At 30.6% G+C, this 14,753-nt stretch overlaps 1 protein-coding gene across 6 annotated transcripts in view; it reads left to right on the plus strand.

The window, feature by feature from the left end:
• Positions 1-14,753, plus strand: part of LOC141561187 (multidrug resistance-associated protein 1-like) — a 109,070-nt gene that overhangs the window by 52,773 nt on the left and 41,544 nt on the right. For 4 of the 6 annotated variants that reach the window (XM_074300428.1, XM_074300427.1, XM_074300430.1 and 1 more), the window contains 8 exons: positions 1,858-2,112; positions 4,839-4,904; positions 6,300-6,437; positions 8,057-8,203; positions 8,879-8,963; positions 9,063-9,129; positions 12,507-12,633; positions 14,237-14,413. In XM_074300428.1, coding sequence (XP_074156529.1) covers positions 1,858-2,112; positions 4,839-4,904; positions 6,300-6,437; positions 8,057-8,203; positions 8,879-8,963; positions 9,063-9,129; positions 12,507-12,633; positions 14,237-14,413 — 1,062 coding nt within the window. The remainder of the gene's footprint in view (positions 1-1,857; positions 2,113-4,838; positions 4,905-6,299; positions 6,438-8,056; positions 8,204-8,878; positions 8,964-9,062; positions 9,130-12,506; positions 12,634-14,236; positions 14,414-14,753) is intronic. The other 2 variants (XM_074300429.1, XM_074300432.1) reach the window with 2 other exon arrangements.

The raw sequence follows: 14,753 nt of genomic DNA on the forward strand, positions 1-14,753 counted from the left end.
CCGGTGTTTACACCCTCTCTGCTGCTCCTGGCTTGCTGCCAAGACGGAGCATCCACACTGGGGCAAAAGCCCTTTCGCAGAAACTGCAGAGATCACACCCCTCCCCCTCCGGTCTGAGCTGTGTGAGCTGCCTGTCTTGCTCTGGCTGTCTGCCCTCAGTCTGCGCCCAGTCTGATTGACCCTCCCCCGAACAAACACAGACCTTTTCTGGCGACTTTCAAGGATGTCTTCTCTTGGTGATAATTTGTGGATTTCTTTCTGGGTCAAGCATTAAGTCAGAGGCTTGTCATGAAGTAAGTTCTGAGAGAAAGCGAGGAGCTCAAGCAGCTGTCTGCCTCCACGCCGCCATCTTAGCCGGAAGTGCCATAGTTACTTTCAAGAGAAACACTTTTTGTTCTCGTTTGTTTTTTTTTTCTTTCTTTTTTTTTTTTTTTTACTTATTTTTCTGCCTTTTTTGTGAATTGGGGTTTTTATGTGAGTGTTGGGCTCTGAATTTGGCATTATGCCAATCTAATTGTGATGGGGCTCTGTATCTTATTGCTGGATTTCATTGGATAAGCTACTTACTTTTTTTTTTTTTTTTCCTGAAGAATAAGCTTTTCTTCCTTCAGACTTGTACTGAAGGGGTGGGTCTTCCCTGTTGATCTCCCCTCTGTGCTAGGTTTAGTTACTGTTCTGCTTCACAGTTGCTGCTGGATTGTTATGGAAATAGGATCTCTTTGTTGGTAGGCCCTAACAGTAGGGTTTTGCTATTGGTCAATCCTGGGGCAGGACTTCACTACTGGTTAGCAATGGAGACAAAATATTACTGGTGGCTTGTGCTGGCTGCCCTGCAAAAACTGCTAATTTCCCTACAGGGCTGCTGGTTTGCAGGTGGGTGTGATATCACTGGTGAATTGTCCCAGGTTTGTATCTCTGCTTACAAGCTCCCTACTTTGAGGCTGACTGCTCCCCCTGCTGCTATTGGACCTCTCTTCTCTCCATCCCAGTGAGACAGACCCTTTTCTGTGGTGCTAGTAAGCGGCTCCCCTGCTCTTAGATCACTTCTGAAGTGGTTTTCTAGTTGTTTGGAGGAGAATTTGAGAGGGCTTCAGAAAATTCCTTCTTCACTCAGCCATCTAGTCACTGAAAGCCCTAAAGTATTTCAAAACATTAGATTTAATATAAAACTTCAAATTCCTATACAACACTAATTTTGTCTATTTTCCTTAGTACAACAACTGCATAAAAGAAATTAGCATTTCTTTGGGGGAAAAAGGTTTAGGACTATTCTGCAAGTTGACTATTTTCAAAAGTGTACATATATATATATATATATATATATATATATATATATATATATATATATATATCAAAAGCAAAGTTAATCTAACCTTATTCTAAAACATATCTCTATAGTTTGTTTCTAATCTCTAAGAATTCTTTTAACACTATAGTTATGGTCATATGATGCTATAAAAGTAGTATAAAAATTAAGTTGCTTCTGAAAAGGGAATAGAACAAATTTCAGCAGTCCCTTTTTAATATATATATATATATATGAAGTAGTGTGGTAAAATAGAATTAGTTAAGGCAGGTTCAAGTTCCAGTCCTAAGATTTACTAATTGGGTAGCTGAGCAAGTTATTGCTACTCTTCTCACTTTCCTCACATATATAATGAGGATAACTGTATTATTTTACCTATTTTGTAAGGTTATGATAAGGAAATCAGTCTGAATTATTTTTATTCATGGTTTCACTAGAAGTTTCCATAGATAGTATTTACATGTTATTTCCTTTATTAGGAAGATAAGGAAGTCATGCATACAGATTCTTAGTTAAATTAAATTCTTAATTTTATATTTCTCTTTTTCCAGGCCTTAAATTTATCTAATTCTTCCCGAAAAAAATTTTCATCTGGTGAAATTATTAACTTGGTATCTGCAGATGCTCAACAACTCATGGACTTGACAGTAAATCTCAACATACTCTGGTCTGCACCTCTGCAGATCCTGATGACTATTTTATTACTTTGGCAAGAGCTAGGTCCAGCTGTGTTTGCAGGTGTTGTCATACTTGTGCTGGTGATATCTATAAATGCCTTAGTTGCTAACAGAATAAAAATGTTAAAGGTATGACATTCCGTGGCATGTCTACACAAATGTCAAATAGCAGAAGACTGGATTATCCTACTAGAGATGATAAAACTGGAATTATTTCATATTAAATCTGTTTTTCTCTTAGTGGAACTCAGTGGAACATGAAATTCTGGATAATTTCAAATGTTATTTCCCTTTCTTATAGATACAAATAAATTAGTTTCAATGACTTAATTAAAAAGTAAAATTCTTGATCTTTAAGATCTTAGAAATCCCTTTTAAGTGAATGGAAGATAAGTGTTTTCCAAGAAGATGTTAAAATATGTTCTGCTCCCAAAAGAAAAGGAATACCTGAAGGTATTTTCTAAGTATGAATTCCTGATTAACTTCCTTGCTGATTTTTTGGCTGTATAGACTATATTTCCCCTAAAACAGTTTTGGAAATTATATCAATTTAAAATGTCAAGCAAAAGAAAATTATTAAGGAAAAGCATTTTTGTAAACTATTTTTTAAAAAGTTTTATTGATGTTTTGTTTTTAAATTCCAAACATTTCTAAATTATTCTCCCTTTATGAAATGACTTTTATAACAAAGAATACTAAATGGAAATACTGTGACCTCATTTGAAAGTACATGCAATATATCACACATAGCATCCCCTCTCTATTTTCTAAATTATTCTTATGGTAATTATTGTATAAATTATTCTCCCAATTCTGCTCATTTTGTCATTAAATTTTTTGTTAAAAGTCCTCAAAATTGTTCATAATATTGATGCTAGTGTGTAAATTGTTCTTGTTCTGTTTAATTCATTCTGCATCAATTCATAGTAGTCTTTTCATCTACTTTTGAAATCAATGATTTCCTTATTTCTTAGAGCATAATAGTACTCTATCATAATCACATGCCATGACATTCAGCAAAACTTCATTTGTTGAACTTCTCTTTGTTTAGAGGTTTTTGCCACCAAAAAAGATACTATAAATATTTTTGTAAATTTAGTACTTTTTCCTCTTTGATCTCTTTTGAATATCTGCCAAGTAGTGATATATCTGGGTCAAAGGGTATTTACTGTTTAGAAACTTCCTGTTTATAATTTTCAATTAATTTCCAAAACATTATATTGATTTATAGATGTTCTAACAGTGCATCAATAGGCATATTTTCTTATAAGCCTTTAAATAGCAATCTAAATTTCTACAAAATTAAAAGAAAAATTAGTGTTAGAGACTAACATTTAAAAATGAAGCTTTAAGCACCAGCCTTGAAGTCAGGAGGACCTGAGTTCAAATTTGGCCTCAGACACTTAACATTTCCTAGCTGTGTGACCCTGAGAAAGTCACTTAACGCCAATTGCCTCAGAAAAATTGAAGCTTTTAAATCTCAAAACCAAGATTTGGTGTTCAATCTTCTCAGAAAACTCCTTGGTAATCTCATTTGGAGTTTTCTTGGCAAAGATACTAGAATGGTTTGCCATTTTCTTTTCTGGCTCTTTTACAGATGAAGACACTGAAACAAACAGGATAAAGTGACTTGCCCAGGTTCACACAGCTACTAAGTGTCTGAGGCTATATTTGAATTCAGTTCTTTCTGACTCCAAGCCAGAGTTCTATCCACTGGCCTACCTAGTTGAGTTTTGAATATTGAACATTAAAGTGTAAATGGATCCACTATTATCAGATTTACAAATGGATACTCTGGTAGTGAATAATATATTAAATTCATTTGATATTTTACCATTTCCCCACTTCTCTCTTATGTGCTGTCTTTTACAAAGTCTCATAAAAAATCTCAGGAGAGAATGAGAAACAATGAATAGAAAACCTGCTTCAGAATAAGGAAGATCTGAGTTCAATTCTTACCTCTGACATATACTGGCTGGGTGAAATCAGGGAAGTTACTTAGACTTTCAATGCTTCAGACATTTAAACTGCAGAATGCCAGTCAATCTGCATTGGTAGAGGGAATTCCTTACTGAGAGGTTTCTTTACAAATGAAATTGTAGGTCTGGACACAAAGATAAAAACAAAACAAACAACAACAACAACAACAAAAACCTCTGTAAAGGAGTCAGGATAGTTTTAATGTTCCTGTTTTATAAATGAGGAATCGAGATTTTGATAAATTAACACACAGTTTTTAAAATGGTACAATCTAGAGTAGTTATCTGATCTTTTGATTACTGTTCCCATACTACTATAGTGTTCTTAATGTCACAGAATTATTAGAGATTCCCAGAAGCATTGTGAAAAGTACAGATTAAAAATGATGATTTTAAATATTTGAAATATGAAGTCATTTTATACCTTATTTTTAAAAACTTCAAGATGAAATATAGATTCCACTAATGTTATCTTCAGTAATGCTGAAAAATGTGATTACTTTATAAAGAACTAACTTCACATTATTATATTAAACTTATTCTGGAAAATAATTTAAAAGTGATTGATAGAGTTTTCACAAATTAACTCCATTATGATAAAATATAGAATGTTAGTGGAGTATTGTGTTGTTCAATCTATTTGGAAGTGGCAACTTTCAAAGAAGTAGTGAATTAAATTAAATCTTTAAGTGATTTTTCTCACCTGAAAGCTATAGTATAAAATATATGATCAAACTGCTGTGAGTTGTAAAAGAAGGTATGTAAAACATTATACTATTTCAATTTTATTGAAGGTGATATTGGAAATATAATAAAATAGTTTAACTTCTATCAAATATTTTAACATGCTTTTGGAATTTTGTACCCATTAAATAGAAAAGTCAAATGAAGAACAAAGATCAACAGATAAAACTACTCAATGAAATTTTACATGGAATTAAGGTAAAATAAAGTATAATATGCTGCCATATTTTAAAATAAAATAATAACAAAAGTGTATATATTTTGATACATGAGGAATCATATCACTTTATCCATATCTTAAAAGTAAAAACCTAAGTATTATGGCTTAAGACTAGTGTAGGTATTCAATTCCAAGTGTACTAAGCAAAAAGAGGAATATTATTATTCTCAGGAGTACATAAAAAGAAATTCTATCAAAGTGAATGATCCAATGTTATCTACTTTTTCTTTAGCAACATAGCACAATAGCAAGAAAAATAATTTCACATAAACAAATATATTTTAGGATTAGGGTGGTAAACTTTTCTTTCCCCACCACCAAAAGAGATAATATAATAAATTAAGAGCTGCTGTTAAATCCAGGAAACCTAAATCCAGTCCCAAATCTGATGCATTTTGGCTTTGTGTCTCTGAACAAGTTTTTTAACTTCTCTGTATTGTAGGTAAGTAGCTCTTTGAAACTATAAGCTGCATAGAAAGCCTAGATCTGAATTAATAGAAGAGATTTCTTTATCAACAGTTCTCCATATTAATGGAAAAAAAATCCCTATTCCTACTTATATGATCAATGAAGAAACTTATAAAATCACTATGGGAGAAATTTTCATTTGATAATGGTTATCTGATGACTATTATCATCCAAAGGGAATTATCTCTTATCAATGGATTTCACTTTAGAAAAACCACCCCCAATATTAAGGATATAATTTTGTATTTAGTTATAAAGAGAAGTCTGTACCATATCACAATTGAGTCCTATGTATAGAAATTCTGAGAAAATCTTGCATCACCAGATTTTCATGAGGAAATTTAGCTATAAAAGTAGCAAAGTGTTTCCTGTTTCCTTCAGCAATACTACTACAATGGAGAAATTATCTCTTTTCCTAAGGAACAGATAATTTATTGAGTTAAAATTCATAGATTACTTGAAAATCAATAATCTCGCTGATGATATGTAGACATTTTATGGACTTAAAAAACAAAATTATGAAACACTTCTGTCAAAAGTAGAGAAGTTGTTGTATTCAAAACATTCGAGTATAAGATAGATAGTCATCTGTTTCATAATTAAAAACATTTTTACATTAAGACTAGGAAATATATATTCTCTGAAATTTTTTTCCATAAGAAATTCCAAGGTAATTTAAATTTGTGCATCAAAGGAATGGAATAAAATAGCTTTATTGCCTTTATATCCATATGAATAAATAAATTAACTAATGGAGAAGCCTTATGGAGAAAAATAGGTATTTCATGTTTGTGAGAATTGTAATATTGACGAGTAAATTGCAAAAGAAAATTGTACTTTCTATTTATTCTGTAATGTAAAGCTTTGATATATACTAATTTTTTTCTGAATTAACTGTTATGTAGATTCTCAAACTTTATGCATGGGAACCTTCCTATCAGAAAAAGATCATTGAAATTAGAGAACATGAATTAGAAATTCAAAAATCAGCTGGGTATCTTACAATATTCTCTATGCTCACACTGACTTGCATTCCCTTCTTGGTGAGTTCGATTAATGATTTGTATTTTATTTTTCAAAACTGATTAAATGTGATCCATTCCAAGTTATCTAGAATGGAGTATCTATAATGAAATTTAATTCTTTTTTTAAATTAAAGAATTGTCACATAATACTTTAAGTGTGGAAGTCTGTAAGGAAAAAAATAGTAAAAGACCATATACATTTTTTTCATAGTGACTATTTTCGTGCTTAAGTATCCTGGTTTTATAGAGTTTGCCTACAGAAAACTTATTTTTTTTTGTTTGTCTAGACTTTAACTAGATTGTTAATTTCCCAATATATTTCTTTTACAATCTAACCATTTTCTTTGAGATAGTTGAATGTTTAACTGCTGTTACCTGTTTTAGTTTTGCATATATTGGAATTAAAAAAAAACGCTGATTGAGATATGGGTGTTGCATTTTTAATGCAATATTAGAAAGAAATGTGGCTTCAGCTACCCAAAGGACTCTAGGGGTACCACAGAATTTTAAGGACAAAAAGTATTTTGCAAATTAGTATCTTCTGTGTATTCTTGTCATTTTAAAAATCTCTTCTACTTCTATTAAGTATTCTTAATTAAATTATTCTATTAAATTAAAGTATTTTATTACTTTTATTGTGTCCATTTTTCGTGAAATGTTCTGTTGCCACCTCTAAATTTCTTGAAGAGATTTCTTGAATTTCTCCTTCTATTGTTTTCTTCTGTTTCTTTGCACTGTTCACCTTCTTATCTGTCCTTGCTTAATCTCTAGAATTTTGTATTCAGTTAGGTTTCTCTTTCTCTTTCATCAGCTTCCTTCATCAGCTATTTGTCCTTCCTTCATCAGCTATTTGTAAAATCACATCAGACAGCTATTTTGCTTTCTTGCTTTTGGGGATGTATTTTGTTGCCAACTGTACAAAATTGCTAGCTTCTGTTAGCATTATAGTTAGAGGGCTAGGATTCCAGTCAGGAAGGCTTAAATTCAAATCTAACCTCTATTAAGCAGATTATTTAACTTCAGTTTACTTCAGATTCCTTAGCTATGAAATGGGGAGGATAATAAAGTACTCCTCAAGACAGTTTTGAGCAGGAGGGAAGGAGAATGAAATATCTGTAAAGTGCTTAGCAGATTATCTAGCATATAGTCAACAGAGGAAAAATGATTAGAGTAATAAAAAAAATTAAGATGAGTAGTTATAAGGCACAAAAGAAGCATGTATTAGGTGAACCACAAGATATTCAATTTGGCTTTGGCATGTAGTACATGAAATTTGAGGTGTAAGATAAGATTAAAAATTAGATAGCGTAGGACCATATTGTGTGAAATAACATAAAAGTTAAGACACTTAAAGTTTGCTCAACAACAAAAATTCATTATGAAGGGTTGAGAAGCAGAATAACATGATTTGAATGTCTTTTTTATATTTCAGTTCATTAATTAGATGAAAAATTAAGTTCAAGTTGACTAATATAAACATATATGTACATAAATGCATGTATATATTTAAATATATACATATTTATATGTTTGTATGTGTATATATGTATAACTTTTTGGTAGCACTTCCTAAAAAAATAAATCAGTGAGGAAAAATAAAAAGCATTTAAAGAAAATAAAATAACTCTTTATTTTAGGTGTCCCTCGCCATTTTTGGAGTATATTTTCTTCTGGATGATGGGAATGTTTTAACCGCCAATAAAGTTTTTACATCTGTATCTTTGTTTAATATTTTGAGACTTCCTTTATTTGATTTACCAATGGTGATCTCTGCTGTAGTCCAGGTACTGTTGCATAAGTGCAGTTTATGATTTTATTGTTTCTCTTTTTTTTCACTCTCATACTTTTTTGATGAGATTATTGGGGTTAAATGACTTGTCCTGGATCACACAACTAGGAAGTGTTAAGTGTTTGAAACTGAAATTGAACTCAGGTCCTCCTAACTTTGGAGCCAGTGTTCTATCTACTGTGCCATCCTGCTACCCCATATATATATATATATATATATATATATATTTCAATTGAAACCTGTTTTCTATAGCAGTTTCACTATCTTGCTAGTTTTTTAAAATTAAGTTTACTTTTAAATATGGAAACTTTAAAAATGTGCATTTCCTAAAACATTTGGTACTCAGGAGAAAGTATCAACAAAGTTCTTGTATATATATATTTTGTATTTCTGTGCATATTAAAATGCTCATATTTATTGATGTTGAATAGGTTCATGATGAAAAAATAAGAAAAAAGGTAATGATATTGATATATGTAAATGTTGTATGAGTTACCCCCTAAAATGAAATATTATATTATTTTTATTTTTATTATTTATTACTATAAAATTTAAATATAAAAATAAAATAATTTTATTATTTATTATTATAAAATAATCCTTTTATTATTAAGGAAACATATTTTGTTTCAACACAAAATAAATGAAACAAACATATTTGTCTTAATAGACAAAAATATCTCTGGGTCGTTTGCAAGATTTTCTTCATGCTGAGGAGCTAAATCCTGAAAACAGTGAAAGTCACTTTCCTAGATGTAAGTAACTCTTTTAATTTTTTAAAATTTGTATTATTTCAAGGTTGAAATTAATTATTTCTACAATTTCCCATTTTTTATTTTGGTTATTACCTCTAGATTATGCTATAGAATTTATAGATGCATCCTTCACTTGGGAAAATGGTCAGCCTCCAATCTTAAATGAGTAAGTCATTGATTGTCCTTGTCATGATATTTTGTAAGACTATATATATTAATTAAGAGATATTTTGCCCAATTCTATGCCAATAAATCTGATAATGAAAATAAAATTTCATAAAAATAGAGATTGTTCATATTAACAGAGGAGGAAATAAATTTCTTAAATAGTCACATTTTAGAAAAAGAAATTGAAAAAACTACTAATCATCTCCCTAAGAAAAAAATCTCTAGGACCAGTATTTGCATGTGAATTCTACCAAACATTTAAAGAATAATTAATTGCAATACTATGCAAACTATTTGGAAAAATAGGGAAAGGAGTCCTATCAAATGCCTTTTATAACACAGATATGGTGTTGATACCTAAACTATTTAGAGTCAAAACAGAGAAAGAAAATTATATACCAATTTCCCTAATGAATATTGATGCAAAAATCTTAAGTAAAAATATTAGCAAAGAGATTTCAGCAAGTTATCCCCAAGAGAATACACCATGACCAAGTAGGATTTATACCAGGAATGCAGGGCTGGTTCAATATTAGGAAAACTTTTAGCACAACTGACTATATTAATAACCAAACTAATAAAAATCAAATAATTATATCAACAGATGCAGAAAAAGTATTTGGCAAAATCCAAACCTGTTCCTATTAAAAATACTAGAGAGTATAGGAATAAATGGAATTTTCCTTAAAATGATTAGTAGCATGTATTTAAAATCATCAGTTAGGCATCTTATGTAATAGGGACAAACTAGAAACATTCCCAGTAAGATCAGGGGTGAAACAAGGTTGCCTACTATCATCATTACTATTCAATATTGTATTAGAAATATTAGATTTAGCAATAAGAGAAGAAAAAGAAATTAAGTAGGTAATGAGGAAAACAAATTATCACTCTTTTCAAATGATATGATGGGATTCTTACAGAATCCTAGGGAATCAACTAAAAACCTACTATAAACAATTCCCAACTTTAGCAAAGTTGCAGTATACAAAATAAATTCGCATAAATCATTAGTATTTTTATATATTACCAACAAAGTCCAACAGCAAGAGAAAGAAAGAGAAAGTCCATTTAAAATAACTGTTAATAACATAAAATATTTGGGAGTCTATCTGCTAAGGCAAAGTCAGGAACTATATGAACCCAACTATAAAATACTTTCCATACATACAAACTCAGATCTAAACTCTTGGGAAAATATCAAGTGCTCATGGGTAGGCTGAGCGAATATAATAAAAATGACAATACTACCTAAATTAATCTACTTATTTAATGTCATACCAATCAAACTCTTAAAAATTATTTTGCAGAGCTATGAAAATAATAACAAAGTTCATCTGCAAAAACAAAAAAATCAAAAATTTCAAGAAATTAATGAAAAAAATTCGGGTAGGCCACCTGTACCAGACCTAAAACTATATTATGGAGCAGGGGTTATCAAAATCATTTGGTAAGAAATAGAGTAGTAGATAAGTAGAATATGTTAGGTTCACAAGACACAATAGTCAATGATTACAGTAATCTAGTGTTTGATAAATTCAAAGACTCCAGCTTTTGGGATAAGAGCTTACTATTTGACAAAATTGCTGGGAAAAGTGGAAATTAGTATGACAGACATTAGGTATAGACCCACACTTAACACCCAATACCAAAATAAGGTCAAAATTGGTTCATGATTTAGACATAAAGAATTATACCATTAGCAAATTAGAAGAACAAAGGATAATCTGCCTTTCAGATATGTGGAAAAAGAAGGAATTTGTGTTTAAAGAAGAACTAAGATACATTGTGAAATGCAAAATGGACAATTTTGGGTATATTAAGTTAAAATGTTTTTGTACAAATAAAACTAATGCAAACAAAATTAGAAGAGAAGCAATTAGAAGGGGGGAGATTATATCCAAGAGTTCTGATAAAGGCCTCATTTCTAAAATAAATAGGGAATTGACTCAAATTTATAAGAATCCAAGCCATTATTCAATTGATAAATGGTCAAAGGTTATAAACAGACAGTTTTCAAATGAAACCAAAACCATTTATAGCCATTTGAAAAAATGCTCTAAATTACTATTGATCAGAGAAATGCAAATTAAGCCAAACTCTGAGAACCACTATATACCTCTCAGATTGGCTAAGATGACAGGAAAAGATAATGATAAATGTTTGAGGAGCTATGGGAAAATTGGAATACTAATACATTGTTAGTGTAGTTGTGAACTGATCCAACCATTCTGGAGAGCAATTTGGAACTATTCCCCAAAGGGCTATCAAACTATGCATACCCTTTGATCCAGCAATGTTTCTAGGTCTGTATCCCAAAGACATCATAAGAAAGGGAAAAGGACCCACATGTATAAAAATGTTTATGGTAGTCCTTTTTTTAGTGGCAAGAAACTAGAAACTAAGTGCCCATCAATTGAAGAATGGCTGAATAAGTTATGGTATATGAATGTTATCGAGTATTATTGCTCTATAAGAAATGATCAGCAGAATGATTTCAGAAAGGCTTGGAGAGACTTACATGAACTGATGCTAAATGAAGTGAGTAGAACCAAGAGATCATTGTACATGGCAACAACAAGATTATATGATGATCAACTCTAATGGTTGTGGCTCTTTTCAACAATTAAATGATTCAGGCCGGTTCCAATGGTCTTGTAATGGAGAGATTTATTTACCTGTATTTACCTGTTTTTTTCTTCTAGGCCTTAAGAGAGGACCCATAAACATGATATAGAGTCTTTTTCTGTTTTGTGTGTGTGTGTGTGTGTGTGTGTGTGTGTGTGTGTGTGTGTGTTGTTTTTGTTGGTGGTTTTAACATTTGATTACCAGTGTGTTATTCATGATATCCATTTGTCATCTTCATTCTTGCTGCCTCTTTTTACTGTGAATTATATCCTCAATAATATTCTCTCATGCATTAATTATCATTTATAACATGCTACAGCCTACTTTTATCTACCATTTGCATATCATTTCCTTTTGGATTACTTTTTATTCTGATTCTTTATATATGGTATCCCATAATTCGTATCTCTGAAGCAAATCTAAGAGACTTTGTTAAATAAAGAGGATATAAGTTCTTAAAGAGATCTAAATTTATGTAAGTTATGCAAAGCTTCTCTTCTAATTTTATTATTCATTTTAAATCTTTTATGTTCTTTCTTCCTATGCTCTCTTATTTCAAGCTCTTTTTCTCCATGCTTATTCTAGATTTTTCTATTATTTTTAGGGGGGGAAGATTGAACTTTGAGAAATAAGGGGTCAATGGTTATCAATGATTATCATCTCTGGAAATAATAACTTATCTGGAAATATAAAGAAGTAATGAAGATTGACTTGTTCATATATTGTTCCTCACTTTATTTTTTTCAGTTTGAACATAAAGATTCCAGAGGGAACATTAATGGCGGTTATAGGACAAATTGGGTCAGGAAAATCATCTGTGCTCTCTGCCATTCTAGGAGAAATGGAGAAACTTAAAGGAACAATCCAAAGAAAAGTAAAGTCAATTATTCATTCTTTTTAGATTCTCTTATCAAAGATTAAAAAATTTTACATATTGTTATTTACATGTTTACAATATGTAAAATGTTATTTTTTAAAATTTGATTAACCATGAGTAGACTTGCAATATCATTCTGTCAACTGGGTGTTTTGAACAAATACTTGTATAATATATTTAATAATCATTAATGATACTTAAGTGATTTATATGTACATGGAAATGAATAAAATTAGAAATTGAATTTCATTAGGCTTCTAATACTCATCTATTAAAAGATTCCTTAAATATCTATGGTAATTTCTTTATTAAATGACTTTATAACTGCTCATTTGTAAAATATAACCCAACTACATGACTATAGGTAGATGAATTCATAAATCAGTATGTGTTCAGGAAGAAGTCCTTTGGTAGCCTGTTACATCATTTAATCATCTTTAGAGCTAGCATATATGTCTTTATTTCTAATCACACTTCATAGAGACTAGAAGTACATTTTCCCGTTTTATTTTTAATCCCAATCTTTATTTCTCCTTGTTTTTTCTCAAACCATTGTCCAGTCCTGATTTTGCTTTCCTCTCTTCATAATACAAATTTTGGTTGTTAGCACAGAGTCTGTCAGAGCCTTCTTAATGCAGGCCTATGTATCCAAGTGTGCTGTGTAGCTGGATTTTTACAAATATAGTATTTATAAAGCCTAGAGTAGTTTAAGTTACACTATTTCAATGGTCTTATTTAAAGAGACATACAATAATAATTATATATATATATACATATATGAAGTATACAGATATTATATGTAAATATATGTGTGTGTATGTATATGTGAATGCCACTCAGGAAGTAATTTATCTTTCCTGGAATTTTTCTAAAGAAATTATCCCAAGAAATTACAAGTGTGGTTCCAAGGAAGAGAGAAAATAATAAATATTTTCTAATCTATATAAAAATGTGTGTTCTATAAAAAGAGTATGTTTTTAAAAAGCTATAATTTATGCAGTATTGGTGATAGTGTTAAGCTATGTCCAATTCTTCATGACCTCATTTGGAATTTTCTTGGCAAGGATATTGTAGTGGCTTATCATTTCCTTTCCCAGCTCATTTTACAAATAAGGAAACATAGCAGAGTTAAGAATTTGTCCAAGGTCATGGAGCAGTAAGTATCTGTGTCTAGATTTGAACTCAGGAAGATAAGCCTTTCTAATTCTATCACTAGAGCTCTATCCACTGCACCACTTAACTGCTTTATTTGTGCAATAACTTCTTATAAAATTAGGAGCCAATTTGTGGAATCAATTATGACCCAAAACAAAACAAACAAAATTAGGAGGATATATAATTCTTCACAGAAACTTCATTGAAGGTGAATGTGAAAGACAAAATAATTTGAGTGTCTGAAGGAGCCATTTAAACAAATCTGAATCTATTTCAAAACTTGTAATATTAGCTCTCTTATAATTCAGAAAATTCAATTTTGAAATGAATTTTAAGAGCTAGGTGAGAAAGTAAATAGGAAAAATTGAGTTATGTATGTTATATAAATGTCATCTAATTCATCCACTTACCTTAAGAAAGACTATATTTTTTCCCTTTCTTTTAGGGTTCAGTGGCTTATGTCTCCCAGCAGGCTTGGATCCAGAATTCCAAATTACAAGAAAACATTCTCTTTGGCTCAGTTATGCAGAAGCAGTACTACGAAAGAGTATTGGAAGCTTGTGCTCTGCTACCAGATTTGGAGCAATTCCCAAATGGAGACCAAACTGAAATTGGAGAAAGAGTAAGAATATATTCCATAAATATATAGTGTAAAGTTCTAATCATTTTTGCTTGCAAAAATTTTCATCAGATTGTCTCAGAGATTTATATAATTATTTATTTAAAAAATTAAAATAATTCCCAATGTACTAGTGTGATAGGAAGTGTTACAGGCTTATGACTGCCTGAAACATATTCATGTAAGCTTTATAATCAGCATTCAAGGTTTAAAAATAAAGTTTAAAGAAGATAGTAGCAAAAAATAATAATCTTTACATAAGAACTCTATTCTGATTCAACAGTACAGTCAATATTTCCTATCCAATATCAATTATAGTTTTGTTCATTTCTGGGTTTCCAAA

This window comes from Sminthopsis crassicaudata, chromosome 3, assembly GCF_048593235.1.
Source record: "Sminthopsis crassicaudata isolate SCR6 chromosome 3, ASM4859323v1, whole genome shotgun sequence".
In the NCBI taxonomy this organism is placed as follows: domain Eukaryota; kingdom Metazoa; phylum Chordata; class Mammalia; order Dasyuromorphia; family Dasyuridae; genus Sminthopsis; species Sminthopsis crassicaudata.